Source organism: Cetorhinus maximus, chromosome 16, assembly GCF_964194155.1.
Source record: "Cetorhinus maximus chromosome 16, sCetMax3.hap1.1, whole genome shotgun sequence".
Lineage (NCBI taxonomy): Eukaryota > Metazoa > Chordata > Chondrichthyes > Lamniformes > Cetorhinidae > Cetorhinus > Cetorhinus maximus.
This window is the reverse complement of record NC_135894.1, coordinates 26,280,600-26,304,057: the sequence shown is the minus strand read 5'-3', so window position 1 is coordinate 26,304,057 and position 23,458 is coordinate 26,280,600. Positions and strand designations below refer to the sequence as shown.

Sequence of the window (23,458 nt, the reverse complement as noted above, 5' to 3'; positions counted from 1 at the left end):
ATTAAAAATAGACTTGCATTTATATAGCACCTGTTATGACCTTGGGATGTTCCAATGCTCTTCATAACCAATGAAGTACTTTTGAAGTGCCATCAGTTTTGTCGTGTAGGTCAGTCACTGTTGTACTGAAGTTCACCAGGGGTTGCTATGATGACAAATTCTATTTGGTGCAAAACAAGGCAGAACAACCTGTAGCTGACACCTGCCTTCCTTCTCCCCTGTCTGCCACTCCTGAGCTCTCTACCTGCCTGCCAATTGGCATAAGTGGTTAGCAGGGTGGTGGCGTTGGGTGTGGGGTGTAAATGGATAAGGGGCCAGTTTCTGCTTCAAGGAGAAAGTATGAATGTCTGCTATTTTCCATGAAATGTAACCTCATGCAGCCAGTAACAGGCAAACTATGAGGCTGAGAACTGGCACATGGGACATGCAGATGCCCAAGTGAGACTTGCTGTGCAGCCATTCTGGGCAGCTGTGAAGGAAGGGCAGCATGTGTGAGGAGAAGGAAGGGGTGTGTAGGGCGTTGCAGGACACCCCAAACACTGATGGTTGAGTTGTGAACAATGCTTAGTACAGTGCTTTCTTACAAGGTGCTACAGCCACCCAAGTGACTGGAGTATTTTTTGGCAGCATTGTGCAGAGCGGGGAGTTATAGATGTGGCCACCTCCCTCTGGATGGATGCCTACATCTGGCCCCAAATATTTGGTCCCTCCTCTGACTTATTTAAACTAGACATTCAACAACTGATAAGTCTGAGAATGTTTTGAATTCTGTGCACTGAAGTGTTCCGAGCTGAAATAGCATCCCCAAACTTTTTAAGGCTCCTGAGCTGCCCCTTGAAAGCATAGTAACAGTAAATCCCGCAGCAATTTTGAGGTATTCCACCATTGCCCCTCTCCTCCTTTCGCTGCACACTTGGTCGGTCAGTGGCGAGCTGCCAGGAGTATTACGACTGGATCACAGCGGTGGCAGAGAGCCCTCCTGACCTAACGCCAACCTAGCAGCTGGTCTAGGCCTTTGCAGCAGCACTTAGATAAGCTTTTCCCTTTCTCAATATTTATGTTGGACCTTTCCTTTTATAAATGTGTTTGCAACAGGTGGGAAAACAAGGAAACCCTCACAAATACATTTATGATATTACTACACACAGTGATCAGAGGGCCTCCGTGCTCACACCTGATGTCCATTGAATTTGGAAGAATTAATCACACAAGCCCATTGTTACTGTCAACAATTCCCTTTGAGCACACCACCTTGTTTGGACTTTACAACCAACTATCTGTGTTTCTGTATCAAAACCGAGTGCTAGATTAAATTTGTGTGGCGACAGGCAAGAGTTTTCAGTCAGGTAGAGTCATGGTGCTGAAACTAAGTTTCTATGTGTCTGTCCATCTTCCACCTTCCATAAAATTGAGCTCTTCCAAAACTCTGCTGCCCATATCACGTTATTGCCCCTGTGCTTGTCAGCCTACATTGGCTCCAGATTCACCAACACTATAATTTAAATTCCACATCCTTGTGTCCAAATCCCTGATGTTCTCCTCTCTCCCTATTTCTAACTTCCTCTAGCCCTACAATCCTCCAAGTAATCTCTGTTCTTCCTAGTCTAGTTGTGTGCATTTCTGGCTTTCTTTGCCATTATGTGGCCTTGCCTTCAGCTTTCTAAGCCCTCAGCCCTGGCATTCCCTCCCTTGCAATTCACTTCTCTTCTCCCCACAAAGCTGTTGAAAACTCACCTTCTTGAGCAAGCTTTTGGTCACCTCTCCTGTTGTCTTTTTTGGCTCAGTGTCAATCCTTTTCTGGTAACACTCTTATGAAGCACCTTGAGATGTTTTACTACACTATATAAATGCAAATTGTTGTACATAGAAATAGAAAAATAATTGTATTTCTTTAGTACCTTTAACATTCATTGCACAGCCCTTTGTGTTTCGCAGCCAATGAGTTGTTGTAGTCAATGTTGTAATGTAGAGAAACACAGCAAGCAATTTGGTACCAAAAGCAGCAATGAGATAATGACTATAGAAAGGAATTTCTGGAAGTCTGATTCCAGTTTTCTTGGAGTGCTTATAATAGAAAGGACCTACATGGCAGTCAAATCCTTGTCGGTCTGAGATTTTAGATATCTCATCCAGTTTGGTGATTTTGATAGATTTTTGTTAGTCAGGGGTATTAAGAGCTACAGGTTTCCTTTTTCAGTACCTCCCAAACCTGTGGCCTCTACCATCTAGAAGGACAAGGGCAGCAGGCACATGGGAATGCCACCACCTGGAAGTTCCCCTCCAAACCATACACCATCCTGACTTGGAACTATATCACTGTTCCTTCACTGTCACTGGGTCAAAATCCTGGAACTCCCTTCCTAACAATACTGTGGGTGTACCTACATCACATTGACGAGCAGTTCAAGAAGGCGGCTCACCACCATCTCTCAAGAGCGATTAGGGATGGGTAATAAATACTGGCCTAGCCAGCGACGCCCACATCCCATGAACAAATTTTAAAAAACCATAATGAGTAAATGGAGTTGAAGTACAGAGCAGCCATGATATTGTTGAATGATGGAACAGGCTTGAGGAGCTGAATGGCTCATTGCTGTTGCTATATTCTTATGGTTGGGGATGAGAAGCCAGAGCATCATGTCTACGACAGAAGCACTACAGATTCTTTACACTACTGTTCTTTCTTCTGTAGTTATGCGAGCAGACCCGATGATAATTACGAAGATCCAAATGATGTGGCAGCAATTAAAGAAGCTCAGGAGAACATGGGAGATTTCAAGTTAAAGACCGCTGCTGACTACACTGTACCGGAACACCTGCGTATTAATGCAGAGAAGAAAAGGAATCAACTTATTCGCCTCGAGGAGCTGGTATGTACCCACATTTAATTTGCTGTGGATCATGTATGTTCACCTCTTTCACATGGGTTGGTGTTCCAAATCTGTGGCCCCTGCTGCTTTTGAGGACCATAGGATTGATAAATTATTGCTGAATGTACTTCTATGTGAGAACAATATGGAATAGAACATCTGTCCAGCATGATAAAAACTGCCTGAACTTCCTGGTTTAATGAATTAATCAATTAAGCATGCACACTGGGCTGTAGGAAGTCAAGGGAGGTTTGGCTGCAAAGACATGCATAGCAGTTACAGCATGGACCACGGGCCATTTGGCTTGACCAGTGTCTCAGTGCTGATCCTCTACATTAGCAAACAGATAATCACACCCACACACCCTGTTCCCAGAACTATAATTTTGTTGTTATAAATGCCTCTCTAATCTGACTGCAGATTTCCTTCCCAAAAAGGAGGTCACAGATTTGGGACTCCTTCCCACAATTTTGAGGTCTATAATACACCTCAACTAATGCGACAACCGCTTTCTATTTTTGAGCCCCTACCATGCTGCTTGTTGGCATTGGTCTCTCTGCAGCCTCTTTTACTGTAAAAGAATGTTGCATCATAGTACAAAATTCAAAAACTGTTCAAAAGAAGAGCAGGAAAAGACCATCAAACTCATCAACTCTCATAACCAGTCAACATTGCAAACTCAAACGCTGTCCAAACCCTCACCCAGGAATGCCTGCACTTCAGAGAGGCATAATATAAAGGAACAAATCTGCAGCCAGATCAAGAAAACTTCTATGGAATTTCTCTTCAACTAAAACAAGACCTAGGCAGCTTAAAACAAAAACAAAAATTGTTGGAAAAACTCAGTAGGTCTGACAGCATCTGTGGAGAGAAAGACAGAGTTAATGTTTTGAGTCCGTATGACTCTTCTTCAGACTCTTCTTCTTTTCCTTTTATCTAGGCAGCTTGGTTGCCCATTACTCATTGTTGGTCTCAGCTGAGTGACAACTTACGCCCATAACAAGAATCTATTGAGTTTGCTTTTAAAAGACTATAGCAGCTTCATATTCATCACATTTCACCCCCTGCAACAGCTGAGAGATTCTATGGGAAAATATGTATTGCCTTGTGATGTGACTGAAGTGGCTCAGGTCATCTGTGCACAAAAACAGTGTATTGAGAAATGTGTACAGAGCCATTTACACAACACAATATATAGTGTATTGAGAGGTGTGTACAGAGCTACTTACATAACACACAGTCTGTAAGTGTGATAATTGTATGTTTTATATCTCTGAATTGTATGTGTCCCTTAAATTTAATCACCAGCCACACTTAGTTCCATCATTTGGCATATTTCTGAAGCTAGACATGGGAATGCATGCCTATAACCTGTGACTAGCAATGGACAGGTTTGTTGACTCATGTTGCAAGTGAGCTTCTGGGGTCATCCTATGGTTGGATAATTATATAATACATAAAACCTCAATCCCTCAATCATCAGGGTGTTCTATTTAAATCCATGCAACTTAATGAGAATTTTTTGTGATCATCTTTTATAGATTCATGAATTCAAAGTTGAAATGAGCAGGAAGGTAGTTGATCTTCGTGACACAAAGCTTGATATCATTGAACAAATCACCAATCTCACTGAGGAGTTGAGGTTAATACAGACCAAGCTTGATCCTTCACAACATCTTCCCATTCCCATAGTCCCAAATCTGTACCCTGATGAAATGCCTGAGAAGTTGTTCCAAATTGACCAGGAAAAACTGCAGGAATTCAGGGAAGAATACAGTTCCAGCAAGAAACGCAATAGAACGTCTGAACAGCTCAGCGAGTTTGGAAAATCATCTGAATCTACAAACTCATCAAAAGCTAGCTCAAATCAGAACCTAGAACGAAGCAATGTAAAATCTCCAGCGGTTGAGATGATAGAACCATCGCAGCTGGAGGCTGAAATCCAAATCATTGAAGAGAAAACAAATTTATATTTGCAAACTGCAGTACTGAAAAAGGTATGTTGCAGATGACAATGATAATAGAGAGTAGCACGTTAAAACATTAATTGGGTTTTAGTTAACCCAATTAAATATTGCTCCTTTATGAAGCAGATGGTTTTACAGAAAGCTCAAAACAAAATCCATCGATGCTTATGATGTAGAATGAATAAAGTATGCCTAATCATTGCTGAGTATTCTACCACTTACACCTTCATTGACATATCACAGCCTGGCATCAATATGACGTTGAACATTATCCATTAATGGTCAATGATATGAAGATGTAGCATTGGATACCAGCTGTTCTAAATGATCCCAGTCAGTTTGGAGCTAAATATACTTTATTCATAAAATTTGTAACAGTACATTACAAATCGTTTCAAATTGAAAATGACAGAAAGTGAGGTGAGAGTGACTGCCCTTGACATCAAGGCAGCATTTGACCGAGTCTGACATCAAGGAGTCCTAGCAAAAACTGGAGTCAATGGGAATCAGGGGGAAAACTCTTCAATGCTTGGATCCATACCTAGCACAGAGGAAGATGGTTGTGGTTGTTGGAGGCCAATCATCTCAGTCTCAGGACATCACCGCAGGAGTTCCTCAGGGTGGTGTCCTAGGCCCCCCCTCTCTCTCTCTCTCTCTCTCTCTCACTCACACACACACACACACACACGCACACTCATCCTGTATTTCTCTCTCTCTCACACACACATACTAACCCTCTCTCTCTCACACACGTACACTTTTCCACTCTCTCTCTCTCACAAACATGCACCCTGTCTCTCTCTCACACACACACACTCACCCCCTCAATCTCTCTCGCTCATGCACGCGCACACACACACACACACACACACACACACAGCTCACCCTCTCTCACACACATGTGCAAACACACACACACCCTCTCGCACACACACTCACCCTCTCTCTATCTCACAAACACACACACTCACCCCTCTCTCTCCCTCTCTCACACACACACTCACCCCTCTCTCACACACACCCTCTCTCTCTCTCTCTGTCTCTCTCTCTCACACACACACACACACACACCCATCCACCCTCTCTATCTCATACACATGCTCACCCTCCCTCTCTATCTTTCACACACAAGCTCATCCTCCCTCTCTCCCTCTTAGACACACACACTCACTCTCCCTCTCTATCTCTCTCACTCACACACATGCTCAACCTCCCTCTCTCTCACACACATGCTCATCCTCTTTCTTTCAAACAACCACACACCATCCCTCCCTCACTGATCAACCCACCCTCACTCCTTCCCTCACCCACCCAGCCTCTCACTCTCTCGCCCACCCTCACTCACTCACACACCCTCACACGCACCCTCACTCACACACCCTCACACACATCCTCACTCATACATCCTCACTCATTCACCCACTCTTACTCTTTCACTCACTCTCATTCCCTCACTCACTCAGCATCACTCATTTACCCTCGCTCACTCACTCGCTTACCCTCACTCGCTCACCCTCACTCACTCTCATTCACCAAATCGGCTTCAGTGGTGGGGCAGGTGCAATGAGAGTGAATGCGGATGCCATCCAAGGAAGTGCTGAGAGTCGGTTGAACACGAGGAGATACATGGGAGGAACCAGGGGAACGCGGGGAGGAACCAAGAGAGCTGGGGGAATGTGGGCAGAACTGGGGGAATGCAGCCGGAGCCGGGCCATAGCACTGTAAGCCAAGGAGGGGGGAGAAGCGTGGTGAGCTGAGGCCCCGCGTGCTCCAGAGTTACTAGTGTTCGCTGATCCTCCAGTCACAGCCTGATTCTCTTCCATGTTTGCTGCTGTGTTATGACCGATGCAGTTGGTAAAGAAGAGTTATTTAAAATCCCCAGAGGGAAACTTTAAACAAGTGTCATGACCAATAGTTTTAAGTGTTTGAGATGTGACTCTAAATTCAGGAATCAGACCATCAGTTATCGAGGCTTTACATTAAATTAAATGAAACATTTTATTAATTTACACATTTATATGTGCACATGGCTACAAATTACTACTATTATAACTTTTAACAAATTCCCAAACTAATTTCCATTAAGGCAACAGCAATCCATAGACTTAACCAGGCACCAGGCAAAGCATTTTCACCTTACGAATTCAAAATGAGGTTCTTTTCACTTTGGTTCTTATGCAGCCAGTTGGAGGCTTACAGCTGCTCTTTTATCTCACATTGCCTCTGCTCTGCACAACTGAAAACTGCTGAAGTTATACCTACCAGCCCCATTGAAGGTTAATTCTCATTGTCTCACCAGCCTATTTGAACTCCACCTTTTAACAATGAAACCCCTTTCAGAGTACCAATTTTATTAGTAATATAAACATATTGCTTGGCAGCTGCTAGATAGGCGTCAGTTTTCACCCCACTTCTTGAATGCTCTATTCAAAAAATGCAAATGCACTCCACCTCTCTGTTTACATCTCAAAACTAGTACATAGCAAAGCACCCAGACTAGCTGGCTTTAATCCAATTAAGACACACCCTCAAGACTAAACCTCTATTTAAAAAAAATATAATTTCCAAAATATTATATACATTAATAGCTTCATGACAGCTGATAGGTTCAATAGTGAATGTATCAGCAGCAAACGCAGGAGAGGAACAGGCTGTGATTGGAGGAGCAGACCCCTGCAGAAATCTTCAAACTCACTAACTCATACTACGGGCATTTTCAACAAACGCTCCGAGGGTCACGTGGAGGGGCTTTGCGGGCCATGGGTTGGGCAAGCCTGATCTGATTGAATGGTGGAGTGGGGGTTCGATGGGCCAAATGGCCTACTCCTGTTTCTATGGTCCCATATACTTCCTAAGTGCAGGTCAGAGGTTGGGAATTCTGCAGAGAGTAACTTACCTCCTGACTCCCCAAAGCCTGTCCACCATCTACAAGGCACAAGTCAGGAGTTTTTTTTTATTCATTCATGGGATGTAGGAGTCGCTGGCTAGGCTAGCGTTTATTGCCCATCCCTAATTGCCCTTGCAAAGGTGGTGGTGAGCTGCCTTCTTGAACTGCTGTAGTCCATGTGGTGTGGGTACACAGTGCAGTTAGGGAGGAAGCTGTAGGATTATAACCCAGTGACAGTGAAGGAACGGCGATATATTTCCAAGTCAGGATGGTGAGTGGCTTGGAGGCAAATGTCCAGATGGTGGTGTTCCCATGTGTCTGCTGCCCTTGTCCTTCTAGATGGTAGTGGCCATGGGTTTGGACGATGCTGTCTAAGGAAGCTTGGTGAGTTCCTGGTGAGGATTGTGATGGAATACTCTCCACTTACCTGGATGAGTGCAGCTCCAACAACACTCAAAAAGCTCAACACCATCCAGGTGAAAACAGCCCACTTTATTGGCACCATCCACAAACATTTACTCCCTCCGCCACCGACGCACAGTAGCAGCAGTGTGTACCATGTATGAGATGCACTGCAGTAACTCATCAAGGCTCCTTTGACAGCACCTCCCAAACCCGCAATCTCTACCACCTAGAAAGACAAGGGCAGCAGACACATGGGAACACCACCACCTGGAAGTTCCCCTCCAAGCCACGCACCATCCTGACTTGGAAATATATCGCCATTCCTTCACTGTCGCTGGGTCAAAATCCTGGAATTCCCTCCTTAACACTGTGGATGTACCTACACCACATGGACTGCAGGATTCAAGAAGGCGGCTCACCACCACCTTCTCAAGGGAAGTTGGGGATGAGTAATAAATGCTGGCCTTGCTAGCGACACCCACATCCCGTGAACGAATAATAAAGAAAACTTTCCTCCATGCAGCATGTTCCACTCTGAGATGCAGCAATGCAATTGCAAGTGAAGCTCAACGCAAACTGGAGGAACAGCACCTCATCTTCCGACTAGGCACTTTACAGCCTTCCGGACTGAATATTGTGTTCAACAATTTTAGATCATGAACTCTCTCCTCCATCCCCACCCCCTTTCCAATGTTCCCCCTCCTTTTTGCTTTTTCCAATAATTTATATAGATTTTTCTTTTCCCACCTACTTCCATTATTTTTAAGTGTATTTCCATCCATTGTTTTATCTCTATCTTTTAGCCTATTTCGATCCCTTCCCCCCACCCCACCCCCACTAGGGCTATCTGTACCTTGCTTGTCCTGCTTTCTACCCTTAATTAGCACTTTCCTTTAGATAATATCACCACCTTCAACACCTCTTTGTCCTTTTGTCTGTGACATCTTTTGGTTATTTCCACCTATCACTGGCCCTCTATCCAGCTCTTCTTGTCCCAATCCCCCTCCCCTTAAACCAACTTATATTTCACCTCTTTTCTATTTTTACTTAGTTCTGTTGAAGGGTCATTCGGACTCGAAACGTTAACTGTGTTCCTCTCCACAGATGCTGCCAGACCTGCTGAGTTTTTCCAGGTATTTTTGTTTTTGTTTTGCAATTGCAATACTGTTGATTTTAACAATACACATTCCATGTTAAGCATACAGCCCAAAGGCAAAACATTTCAAATTGAATATCACAGAGAGTGCAATAGCATTCAACTTTTCTCCACACAGTATTTTCCACTCTGAGGTGCCTCTATAAAATTTCTGTACTCCTTATATTCACAGTGTACAATCCATGTCAGGCATACAGTCAGAGGAGTTCCAGTTCATCGATATAGTATAGCTTAAAAGTATAACATGTTGTTAATAGCTCAATACCGGCCATGCAAACTATGGTTCTTGGAACAGCAGTGTTTGGAGATTTCTGGTAGGTTTCACTAATCCACAGCACAGTTGCTGCTGATTTTCACTATTCCGCAGCACAGTCCCTGCTGGGTTTCACTATTCCGCATCACAGTCCCTGCTGGGTTTCACTATTCCGCAGCACAGTTCCTGTTGGGTTTCACTATTCCACATCACAGTCCCTGCTGGGTTTCACTATTCGCATCACAGTCCCTGCTGGGTTTCACTATTCCACACCACAGTTCCTGTTGGGTTTCACTATTCCATAGCACAGTTCCTGTTGGGTTTCACTATTCCATAGCACAGTTCCTGTTGGGTTTCACTATTCCATAGCACAGTTCCTGTTGGGTTTCACTATTCCATAGCACAGTTCCTGTTGGGTTTCACTATTCCATAGCACAGTTCCTGTTGGGTTTCACTATTCCGCAGCACAGTTCCTGTTGGGTTTCACTATTCCATAGCACAGTTCCTGTTGGGTTTCACTATTCCATAGCACAGTTCCTGTTGGGTTTCACTATTCCATAGCACAGTTCCTGTTGGGTTTCACTATTCCGCAGCACAGTTCCTGTTGGGTTTCACTATTCCATAGCACAGTTCCTGTTGGGTTTCACTATTCCACATCACAGTCCCTGCTGGGTTTCACTATTCGCATCACAGTCCCTGCTGGGTTTCACTATTCCACAGCACAGTTCCTGTTGGGTTTCACTATTCCATAGCACAGTTCCTGTTGGGTTTCACTATTCCATAGCACAGTTCCTGTTGGGTTTCACTATTCCATAGCACAGTTCCTGTTGGGTTTCACTATTCCACAGCACAGTTCCTGTTGGGTTTCACTATTCCATAGCACAGTTCCTGTTGGGTTTCACTATTCCATAGCACAGTTCCTGTTGGGTTTCACTATTCCATAGCACAGTTCCTGTTGGGTTTCACTATTCCATAGCACAGTTCCTGCTGGGTTTCACTATTCCACAGCACAGTTGCTGCTGGATTTCACTCTCCCACAGGATAGCTCCTGCTGGATTTCACTCTCCCACAGGATAGCTCCTGCTGGATTTCACTCTCCCACAGATAGCTCCTGCTGGGTTTCACAATTCCACAGCACAGTTCCTGCTGGGTTTCACTAACCCCAGCACAGTTGCTGCTGGGTTTCACTATTCCACCGCACAGTTCCTGCTGGATTTCACTCTCCCACAGGATAGCTCCTGCTGGATTTCACTCTCCCACAGATAGCTCCTGCTGGGTTTCACAATTCCACAGCACAGTTCCTGCTGGGTTTCACTATTCCACAGCACAGTTCCTGCTGGGCTTCATTATTCCACAGCACAGTTGCTGCTGGGTTTCACTATCCCCAGCACAGTTCCTGCTGGGCTTCATTATTCCACAGCACAGTTGCTGCTGGGTTTCACTATCCCCAGCACAGTTGCTGCTGGGTTTCACTATCCCCAGCACAGTTGCTGCTGGGTTTCACTATCCCCAGCACAGTTGCTGCTGGGTTTCACTATCCCCAGCACAGTTGCTGCTGGGTTTCACTATCCCCAGCACAGTTGCTGCTGGGTTTCACTATCCCCAGCACAGTTGCTGCTGGGTTTCACTATCCCCAGCACAGTTCCTGCTGGGCCTCACTATTCCACAGCATTGTTCCTGCTGGGTTTCACTATCCCCAGCACAGTTCCTGCTGGGCCTCACTATTCCACAGCATTGTTCCTGCTGGATTTCACTATCCCCAGCACAGTTCCTGCTGGGTTTCACTATTCCATAGCACAGTTCCTGCTGGGTTTCACTATTCCACAGCACAGTTCCTGCTGGATTTCACTATCCCCAGCACAGTTCCTGCTGGGCCTCACTATTCCACAGCATCGTTCCTGCTGGATTTCACTATCCCCAGCACAGTTACTGCTAGGCCTCACTATTCCACAGCACAGTTCCTGCTGGATTTCACTATTCCACAGCACAGTTCCTGCTGGATTTCATTATTCCACAGCACAGTTCCTGCTGGGCTTCACTATTCCACAGCACAGTTACTGCTGGTTTTCACTATTCCACGGCACAGTTACTGCTGGGCTTCACTATTCCACAGCATGACATCTGCATTATCAGAGGTGCTGTGTTTTTTTAGATGAGACTTAGTGTGAGCTCCTGACTCTACCTCAATGACTTCATCTGAGCCAGGCCATCACCGTCTCCCACTCCTGTCAGACATCCTCCTCTGCTTCTGTTTTCTAGTCCTTGAGTTCACAGAGCACAAACCCGAAAATATATGGCGCACAGCCTGTTTAGGCATCCATTACGAGGTCTGATTCGGCTGTATCAAGCCTCTCTCCTCCCCCAAAACTGCACATCACTCTTGGACCATCCTGGAGAGCAGTTAAATTCACTCTCCTTTCCTCCACCTTCTTTAACTCTGGTTCCCAGCCCCCTCCAACAGGGTGAAGCTCATGGACTTTTTAAATCGCTAATATAGAAACCATTTGCTGAGCAACCTCTGGTGTGTACTTCCCTCCTCTTTTCCTGTTGATCAAACCTCTCCCAGTTCTCCTCCAATTCTAGCCCTGAACCCCATGTCCCCAATCCCAAATCTTTCTGACCTGTTCAAGCTCACCTCATGCATGGAAACTACCTCTTGCTGCTTTGAACCCATTCTCCTTAAGCTGCTGACCATTCCACTTCCCTTATGGTCTTAAGTCCAGAGCATATTTGACTGCATACATATGGCTATCAGGGCACCAAGTGACAGCCCAGAGATGTTCATCAACAGGAAGGCTTTTCCACTTCATGAATGTACAGCTGCTGTACGACCACAATAAAAACTTCCTGCATGTCTGTGCATACTTTCCTTGATGTGGAGAATGTATACACCATGGCAACCAGCCAAAACTTTCTGTTGCCCTTCCATCCCACTGTCCAGGTCTTTGGAGGGATTCTTGAGGACAATGGCTACCGTCTGAGGTGATGGCTCCCATCTCTGTATGTGTGCCAGGAACTGTGCCCCAAAGGTGTTACAATGACAGCTTTCTGCTGACAAGTACCCTCATTGAGCAGTCCTTCTGCCTACTCAAGATATGCTTTTGTTGTCTGGTCTGCTCAGGTGGTGTCCAGCAATACTCACCTGCCAGGGTTTCGTGGTCTGCTGAATGCTTCACAGTATGGCCCAGCAAAGGAGAGTGACCCTTAAAGAGACAGAGGAAGTTGTAATGCCTTCAGAGGAAGAGGATGAGCAGGACATGGGAGACGATGGGGCAGGGGGCTTGGAGGGGAAGGCTTCTGCTGTGCGAAGTGGTCTGCGTAACCATGGAGGTGGCCAGGCCCAGGGTGTCACAATGAGGTCTATCCAGGAATAATGGATTATTGCGAGGGACCATCTGATGCAGCAAAGATTCCGCTGAAGAACTCAGAGGCCTCCAGGACCAAACACGTGGCTATGAATGCAGCAAACATGCATTGGCACAGGAAAGACAAACATGCACCCAATGTATGCAATGTTATTGTCACAGAGAGTTGGATTACTCTATGCAGCCTCCACTGGTGAGGAGCTATTGTTCTGTTTGCACACTGCTACTATGGTTTAGCACAAACTTATAAAGATAATGCATCCCATTGTAACGAACAGTGAATTTATTTACAGTTTGCGTCAAACTTAATATTTGCATGTAACATCTACCAAACACTACAGTGACGTATTTAGTGCCCCCCGTGTTCAGGCACACCTACATTGTGCTCCTCTTGTTGCATCAGAGGAGGTGGACGTGGTCTGCTTGCGTCTCTGGCTTCACAGTTGTAAAGGCTGTGGCAGTCATCCTCATGTTGGAGGGACCTATTGGAGTCCTCTTCTGTGACTGTTCTGCCTGCATCTCTGCAGGAGCAGCTGTCATCACTGGGACCTGGCACATAGGTGCATTCTGTCAGAGGGGTCAAAGAAACTGAGGATGAAGAGACTGCCATGAGCTGTGTGGAACCTCTTCTAGCACATCCTCAGCTCTTGGTAGGATTTCCTATTTGTTTGAGGGAGTCTGCTGCTGGGGCACAGCTGGCATCCCCTCCAGCCACCATTGGGCAACCTGTGAAACTGTCCTGGCCAGGCTGCTCGGTGCTTCATGAATTCCATGGACGTGCATGCTCAGGTTCTGAACTGACTGATCCAGGCTACATGAAGCCCCTTACATCCTGTTGCATGCACTGCACATGCTGCAGGACATAACTTGCCATGAGGTTGGCCAGTCTCCCATTGGACACGCTCATGTACTTGAAGCTCTGAGACATGCCTGAGCTTATCTATTCCACAGACTGCTTCATTCGCAGTGCAGGCGTCTGCACAGCCTCAGGGAACTAAGCAGTCTGCTCCTAGTCCTCCAAGTACTGAGCCCCAAAGTATGACTCCTGAAGCCCTTCCTCACAGTGATTGTCCTCCCCCTGCTGAGGGGGACTGTCCATCGATACCTCTGCCTCAGACACCTCCTTCTGCACAAAACTGCTGTGCTTTTCACCCAGTGTCACAGTTTCTAAACATGCTTTAGAACTGAGATGCTACAACCTGCGCTGATGGATGGTGGGTTAGTCTGCTGTGATGATGCACCCTTGGACATTTCCTCCTCCTGTTGCTGTCCATGGGCTTCCTCAGGGTGGCCTGAGACCATAAGAACATTGTGTGCCAATTCACCTGCAAGAACAAGAAGGAGATTCAGATAGTGGGACAGGCAACACCTGTGGGGAGAGAGTTAACTTTGCAGGCCACTGACCTTTCATCAGAACTCAAAGATGTTGGACAGTTCATTTTTTAAAACCTTGTTTCAGCTCCCATTTTGGTTATTTTATCTCGGTCTTTCAGTGCTTTTGTTGGTTCTCGCTACTTTTCAACAATAAAAGACAAAGTTCTATCTCGGGAGAATGTGGCACAGGACAAGTTAGGATAGGAGTGAAACCAGGTAGGAATCATTCTGCTCTGGTGCCATGGCTAATTTCCCCCCTTGTGTGAGGAAGTTGAAAGAGTCAAGAAAATTCTGAGTACAGTGAGCCACCAATGGTCAATCATCACAGCAGACTAGCCCGCCATACAATGGGTGAGGAGCACAACAGTTGTGTGCAGAAGGAGGTGTCTGAGGCAGAGGCGTCGATGGACAGCTCCTCTCTCAAATTAAAATGAATCATTTGAAAACAAGAGGAATTGTGTACTGAAAATGTAATGAATCTCTGGAATTCTTGAATAGGAAGTATGGGCAATTTCCTGCAGCTGACAGATTTAACTTTTAATGCAATTCTCTCTCCAGATCAATGATTTGATAAAGAACTTTGATGCAGAGCTTCGGGTCATTTGCCACCAGAAATGCAAGCTGGACATTGCTATGAAGATGGCTGACCTACGGCACGTTACGCTTTTTGAAGAGGTTCTTCTCTTGAAAGAGTTTGAAAAGAGTGAGGACGTTTTGCAGGAACGTGTCAACCAACGCATTACTGAACGGCTGGAAACACAAGTGAGCAACCAATTTGTTTCTCTTTGGTCTTGTGGATAATAAAGATATTCTAGAATGAACTACCATAATTTTTGAACTTTTCATTGGATCTTTTTGTTTCATTTTGTCTACAACTCAAAGGTAATGAAATGTTACCCGAAGATGAAAGAGATATCCTTAGTCACATTTAGTGCCCATTCAGCATTTGTCCCATTGATCCAATGCTGCTTTTCTGAAAGAACTATTCACTTGGTACCAGATAATTGGCAGGATTGCCAGGGGAAATATGAGAATTACTTTTACTCTGAGTTTTTATGATCAGGAGGTTATGGCATAGTGGCATTGTCACTGGACTAGTATTCCAGAGACCAAGGGTAATGCTCTGGGGACTCAGGTTTGAATCCCATGGCAAATGGGGAAATTTGAATCCAAAAAAAATCTGAAGTTAAAGTCTGATGATGACCATGAAATCATTGCAGATTGTTGTAAAAACCCATCTGGTTCACTAATGTCCTTTAGGGAAGGAAATCTGCCGTCCTTACCTGGTCTGGTCTACGTGTGACCCCAGACCCACAGCAATGTGGTTGACTCTTAAATGCCCTCTGAACAAGGGCAATTAGGGATGGGCAATAAATGCTGGCCTAGCCAGCGACGCCCACATCCTGTGAATGAATAAAAAAAACTTGCCTGAAAGGGTGGTGGTAGCAAAATTGAATGGTAACTTTCAAAAGGGAATTGGGCAGGTACATGAAAAGTGAACATTTGCAGGGCTATGAGGAAAGGACAGAGAGTGTGACTAATTGGATAGCTCTTTCTGATCTGGTAGAGCCATGATCCCTGCCTTCTGTTCTGTTTCCTTCTGTGACTCCATAAACCTGCTCCACAGCTCCACCTGTGTGGCTCAAATATAGAATCAGTCACCGCCTCCCATTAAAAATGTGACAGGACAGATGTTACCAGCTGTGACCATAGCTAATATGTAAAAAACCCATTGCCACTATTGACATAGGACTTTTGAATGGAACTAAGACCGAAAATATCATAACTAATAATATTCTTGTCGATCTCGTGTGACTACACATGGTGAGTCAGAGAATACAATCAGTCACATGTAGCATTTGTCCTGATTGGGCTACACATGGTGCAATCAGCCCTGTTCAATGGTATCATGCTGTTATTATGCATGATGCTGCTGTATCACTGCATAATCTTAGCATGCTAACTACTATTAATTGGGAACATTATAAATGGATATTCACATTTATGAATATCCGTGAATCAAAAATTTTAATATCAAATATTAAGACAAAAAATTACAATATTATGCCATTAAAAGATATGAATCAAAATGTTTTAAAATATCGAGCAATTGAAAATGTCTATTAGTATTCATTGAATCATTATTTTTAAGTTGTCCACTCATGAATCCACTTATCTGAATCATCTTTATATCTCATTCTACTGACAAGTATAACTGGTGCTAAAATAGGGAAAACCAGCCAGGGAGAAGCCACAGGGTGCAGGAGAAGGTGGTGCCGCTTTGACCAGATTTGACTGGCTGTGTTGCTCAGGACTGATGGGGTGGGAAGAGATGGGGTAAGATACAGTGATACTTGAACTTGGGCAGAAAACTAATAGCTCCCTGGAGACTGAAAAGTTCATTAAAAGTTGGAGAGAGGTGCAAGAGAAAGCTGGTTGATCTTGGATGTCTAGCGTGGTGCCAGCTGAGGGTTGCCCGGAGACCCAATTCGTTGTACAAAAGGACTTGGCCGAGTGCCAAAACATGGAAAATGAAAAAGGAGCAGAAAGGTGAAAAGCATACAAGAAAATACCCTGGAATCCCAGCCATGGATTTCCCAGACAGTGTGTCATTCAGGATTTGAGGACCAACCTATTAGTTGAAATAAATTAGGCAAGATGCCAAATAGAGACAATTAAAAGTTTTGAGCAGCATTTTAAACATGGAAAAACCATTGAGATACCTTCTCCTGAGGTCAGATGAAAGCTAGAGAAGGCACTAGAGGTGCAATATTGGGATTTCTCCGGAAGTGGTATTCAGGGCTTGAGAGGATGGCAATGGTCAGAGGATCAAAACAATCAAAGTTAAATTTACCAAATGTATTTTTACATAACAGCTTAGGTTGAGTATGATGTGGAGGGAAACTTGGAGGTGTTATACCTTCATCAGACTTTTTGAGTGTTAGCCAACTATGCTGAGGGCCAGTGTTTCTGTGCAAGCTTTACCTGAGCTCCATTTTTTATTAGAAGCGGCTAAGATTGGAAAGTTTGGCTAGGCCTCTGTGCTGTAGGTGTGGAGAAGCCTGCTCATTGGGCCAGTTTAACTTCACCTTTGATAAGCATGCAATATTGGGATGAATATGTAGAAACAAAAGTAATAATGGGATGTGTCCTTGATGAATGAAGAATGGTGACTGCATTTCCAAAGGTCATTACTTGGTTGTAAAGCTCATGGAGCCTAAAGATGTGTTGAAGTACCAAATAAACAGGTTCTCATTAGGTTGAGTGATTTTTGCTGATTATATGGTTGTTCTTGGATCATACTTAATCACTAAGTACTCCTTTCTCCTTTGGAATCAAACCTTCATCTTTAACTCTGACAGAAACTGCTGTACTTTCTATTACAGCTTAAATCAGAGGAATGTTTGCAGCAGTTAGATGGCAAAAAACGTGATGTAGCTAAACTACAAGAGAAGGAGAAGGCCCTTCATGCCACCTTCCTGATGTCACTCGGTGAAAACAACAAACATGCTGATTTTCTCACCAGAGTCTTCAAGAAGAAAATCAAACGGAGAAGAAAGAGTGAAGCAAAAGTCTCAGCAGGTGTGTACACTAAATGAGATTCTGGTAATTAATAATAAATTCATTTTCATGTTCTTTTCCATCAATGGTTTTTAGGGTTATTTCTTTAAATCTGAATTTTGATTTGGATTACAGTAGAATGGCAAGACTGAAAACTCCCATTACAACTAGAATTGGATTATTTCTGTTATATGATAACCACAGTGAAATAATAACTACTCGTGGAGTTTTTATCATTTCTCAGTAAGTGGATGCCAGTGGTACAATTTCTGTCATTGGCCATCCCTAGTTACTCTGAGCTGCTTCAGTCCATGTGGTGATAGTGCTCCCACAATAGAGTCAGTTAAGTAATGCGGGATTTTGATCCAGCAATACTGAAGGAATGATTATATATGTCCAAGTGAGAATGGTTTCACACAAGATTACAGAGGATATACGGCACAAAAAGAGGCCATTTGGCCCAACCAATTTGTGCTGGCTTTCACGCTCTACTCGAGCCTTCTCTCACCTTTCCTCATCTAAATCTATCATCGTAACCCTCTATTCCATTCACCCTCTTATGCTTGTCTAGTTACCCCACTAAATGCATCTACATGATTCACTTCAATGATTCCCTGTAATAGCGAGTTCCACATTCTCACCACAACTGGTTAAAGAAGTTTCCTCAGAATTCCCAATTGGATTTTTTGGTGACCAATGTATATTGATGGCCTCTAGCTATGTTCTTCCCCACATGAGGAACCATTCTCTCTGTATCCACCCTATCAAAATCTTCCATAATTTTGAAGACCTTTATTAGGTCACCCCTCAGTTTTCTTTTTTGAAGAGAATAGAGATCCAGCCTGCTAATCTTTTCCTATTATATCCATGTATTTCTGGGATCATCCTTGTGAACTTTTTCTTCAATCTCTCCAGTGCCTCTATATCCTTTTCATAATATGAAAACCAGAACCATACTCTGTACTCTGTGTGGTCTAACCAAGATTCAAAAGCCTAGCACTTGATTTTCTTTTCTTATGGCCTTGCTAACCTATGGTGCAACTTTCAGTGATTGGTGTATTTGTACTCCGAGACACCCCTGTCCCTCTACCCCACCTAGACTGGCACTCTCCAAGTAATAAGTGACCTCCTGATTCTTCCTACCAAAATGTACTACCTCACATTTATCTGTGTTGATCTTTGTCTGTCAATGATTTGCCCACTATGCTAATTTAGTAATGTCATCCTGTAATTTATTGCAATCCTCCTCAGTATTGACTATCCCTGCCACCCCAATCTGGTGTCATGCACAAATTTAAAACCGTATTTTGATTCCAAAATCCAAATTGTTAATGTGAACTATGAACAGCAGTGGGGCCATCCCTGATCCTTGTGGAACACCATTTCCCACCTTCTGCCACTCTGATAACTACCCTTGATTCCCACTGTCTGTTCTCTGTTGGGGTACCAGCTAGCAATCCATTTTGCCATGTGTCTCCACATTCTCCGACCTTATTGATTAGTCTATTATGGGTCTTAAAGACCTTTTGAAAATCCAGATAAATTACATCTACTGCAATACATTATCTACTCTCCCTGTTCATTCATTTATGTGTGCTTTGTCCAAAGGTAGGTCCTTGGCTCATTGCCTGCCAATGCTTCACCCTGAGCTATTTTCTCAGCTGTTTTTCAGTGGTGATTTGCCAATGCCTTCCAGTCTCAGGGGCAGGCCCCAAGTCTACCTCAGCCGGAATGGGAATCAAACCTGCACTGTTGGCATTATCCACCAATGTTAAACTGACTGAACTATAATTCACTGGGCATGTTCTGTCCCCATCTTAACTATAGGAATTAATTACTCTCCAATCCTCTGGCACTACACCTTTTTCGGATGAGTTATTGAAATGAATAGTAACACCTCTGTTATCCCTTCCCTAGATTCTTTTAAAATATGTGGATGCAATCCATCAGGACCCAGGCCTTTATCCTCTGAGTTTTGATTAATCTATTCAATACATTCCCCTTTTTTTTAAGTGTACTTCTCTCATTGCTCAGCTCATCGTTCAATGTTGTCTACCTGTTCTACCTCCCTGGTAAATACCAAAGCAAAATAACTATTTAATATTAACAAACATACAAAATAGAAGCCATTTGGCCCCTCGACCTGCTCTGCCATTCAATAAACTCATGACTGATCTGTTTGTGTTTCGAGTTCCACATTCCCATCCACCCCCGATAACCTTTGATTCCCTTGCCTAACAAGAATTTATCTACCTCTGCCTTAAAAATATTCAATCACCCAGCCTCCACTGCCTTCTGAGGCAGAGAGTTCCAAATTCACACAACCCTCTGAGAGAAAAAATTCTCATAATCTCTGAGCTAAAAGGGCAACCCCTAATTTTAAAACAGTGCCCCCTAGTTCTGGACTCACCTAGAAAAGGACACATCCTTTCCACGTCCACTTTGTCAAGACCATTCAAGATCTTATATACTTCAATCAAGTCACCCCTCACTCTTCCAAACTCCAGTGGAAACTTGCCCAGCCTGTCCAACCTATCCTCATAAGACAACCCACTCATTCCAGATATCAATCTAGTAATCCTTCTCTGAACTGCCTCCAACACACTTACATCCTTCCTTAAATGAGGAGACTGAAACTGCACACAGTATTCGAGATGCAGTCTCACCAATGCCCTGTATAACTGAAGCATAACATACTTACTTTTATGTTCAATTCCTCTCATAGTAAAGGATAGCATTCCATTAGCCTTCTTGATTACTTGCTGTACCTGCATACTAACTTTTTGTGACTCATGAACGAGAACACCTAGATCCCTCTGCACCTCGGAATTCTGCAGTTGTTCTCCATTTAACACTCTGCTCTTTTATTCCTCCTGCCAAAGTGAACAACTTCATATTTTTCCACATTATACTCATCTGCCAGATTTTTGCCCACTCACTCAACTCAGCTACATCCATCTGCAAACTCCTTATGTCCTTTTCACAACATACTTTCCTACCTATCTTTGTATCGTCTGCCTTGTAAAACATTGAGGCCCCAGCACAGACCCTTGTGAAACTCCACTCGTCACATCCTGCCAATCAAAGACCCATTTATGCATACGCTCTGTTTTCTGCCAGCCAGCCCAATCTTCTATCCAGGATAATATGTTACCCCTGATGCTATGAGCTTTTATTTTCCACAATAACCTTTGATGTGGCACCTTATCAAATGCTTTCTGGAAATCCAAGTACAGTATGTCTACAGGCGCCCCTCAATCCACTGCACATATTATTCCTTCAAAGAACTCTAATAAATTGATTAAACATGATTTCCCTTTCATAAAACCAAGCTGACTCTTCCCAGTTACCTTGAGCTTTTCAAAGTGCCCAGCTATAACCTCTTTAATAATCAACTTTAACACCTTCTCCACAACAGACGCCAAGCTAACTAGCCTATAGTTTCCTGTTTTCTGCCTCCCTCCCTTCTTGAACACAGGGGTTATATTTGCTACTGATGGAACCTTTCCAGAATCTAGGGAATTTTGGAAAATTAACACCAACGCATCTACTATCTCATTATCCACCTCTTTTAAGACCCTAGGATGAAGTCCATCTGGGCCCAGAGGCTTGTCAGCCCACAGCTCCATCAGTTTGCACACTACCATTTCCCTGGTGATTGTAATTTCACCAAGTTCCTCTCTCCCCTCCACCTCCCGTTTTATAGCTATTACTGGAATGTTTTTTGTATCCTCTATAGTGAAGACAGAAGCAAAATATTTGTTCATCTCATATCCGCCATTTCCTTATTATCTACTATTGACACCCAATTCTCATTCTCTAGAGAACCAACACCCTTACTCTTACTTACTCTTTTCCTTTTCAAATACCTGTAGGAACTCTTGCTATCTGTTTTCACATTTCTAGCTAGCTTCCTCTCACACTCTAATTTCTTTCTCCTGATTAACCTTTTAGTCATTCTCTACCGTTCTTTATATTCTGACCAATCATCTGACCTGCCACTCATCTTTGCACAGTTATATGCTTTTTCCTTAAGTTTGATGCATTCTTTAACTTCTTTAGTTAACTGTGGATGGTGGGTCATCCCTTTAGTATTTTTCTTTATTGTAGGAATATACTTATTCTGAGATATTCCTTTAAATGTCTGCCACTGCTTCTCTATTGATCTATCCCATAGCCTAGTATTCCAGTTCACTTCAGTTAGCTCAGCTTTCATGTCCTCATCGTTGCCCTTATTTAAGTTTAAGAGTCTTAGACCCACTCTTCTCCCTTTCAACCTGGATGTAAAATTTGATCATATTGTGGTCGCTGATACCTAGGGGTGCCTTCACTCTGAGGTTATTAATTACTCCTGTCACATTATACAATACCAAGTCTAATGTAACTTGCTCTCTGGTTGATTCCAGAACATGCGGCTCTAAGATACTACCTCAAAAGCATTCTCTGAACTCTTCATCCAGGCTACTACTGCCAATCTGATTTTTCCAGTTTATATGTAGATTAAAATCACCCATGATTATTACTGTTCCTTTATCACAAACACCCAATATTTCTCCTTGTATACTTTGTTCTACGTTATGGCCACTTTTAGGGGCCTGTAGACCACTCCCACGAATTACTTATTTTCCTTACTATTCCTCATTTCCACCCAAACCGATTCTCCATCCTGATCTCCTGAACCAAGGTCATCACTAACTATTGCACAAATGCCATCTTTGATTAACAGTGCTGCCCATCCACCTTCATCTAGCTTCCTATTCTCCCTCAATATTCAGGACCCAACCCTTGTCATCTTGCAGCTACCTTTCTATTGTTAGCTGTGGTATTATCCTGTCTATCCCTTAACTGGATGTCTTGTGGTGCGGCGGGTAGTGTCCCATTGAGCCAGAAGATCTGGGTTTGAGTCCCATCAAGGACTTGATGCCAAGGAAAGTGCATTCAGAATGCAGCCAAACAGGTTGACTTTCAACCTGTAAATCCTTCCAACACAAGCCAATGGCAGGCGACAAGAGCAGCAGAGATTTCTGGTCAGCCATGTGGTGGAAAGAAAGTCAGAGCCTCTGCCATCACTATCCATAGCTCCAGACTACAACGTGCATGTAAAAATGCACAGCAACTTGGACTCCCTGAGTAAACTGTAATACCCCACTACCATTCCTTAATGGTCCTTGTCCCACCACAGCCTTCCTTTTTTCATTGATGTTCCTGTAAAATATTTTACTATTTTGTGTTATGTTCCTTGATAATTTACTTTCATTGTTTCTCTTTGCCTTCCTAATTGCTTTTTAAAACTTTTTTAACTCCTAATCTTTTCATATTCTCTCTTATCCCACACTCCTCTGCTGCCTATGTGCTTAATATCGGCCTCTTTCCTTACACTCAATTGTTACTTTATGTCTTTATTTATCTACCGAGTCTCACTCATGTTTAATTTGTTCTTTCCTTTTAGCAGAATATATTTTTCCTGCATACTTTTGAACACCATTTTAACATTGTTCTAAATCGTTGTTTGCCCATACTGTCTCCCATTTTATTTTCCCAAGTTCTATTCTAAGCCCTTCAAAATTAGCTTTTCTCCAATCTATTAACCTGGCTTTCATTATATTTATGTCCCTCGCTA

General features: G+C 43.6%; 1 protein-coding gene across 1 annotated transcript in view; it reads left to right on the top strand.

Annotated features, from left to right (window-relative positions):
- cfap44 (cilia and flagella associated protein 44) overlaps nucleotides 1-23,458 on the top strand; it is a 224,494-nt gene that overhangs the window by 171,688 nt on the left and 29,348 nt on the right. The window contains exons 23-26 of the mRNA XM_078559546.1: nucleotides 2,693-2,870; nucleotides 4,412-4,867; nucleotides 14,836-15,039; nucleotides 17,664-17,859. Coding sequence (XP_078415672.1) covers nucleotides 2,693-2,870; nucleotides 4,412-4,867; nucleotides 14,836-15,039; nucleotides 17,664-17,859 — 1,034 coding nt within the window. The remainder of the gene's footprint in view (nucleotides 1-2,692; nucleotides 2,871-4,411; nucleotides 4,868-14,835; nucleotides 15,040-17,663; nucleotides 17,860-23,458) is intronic.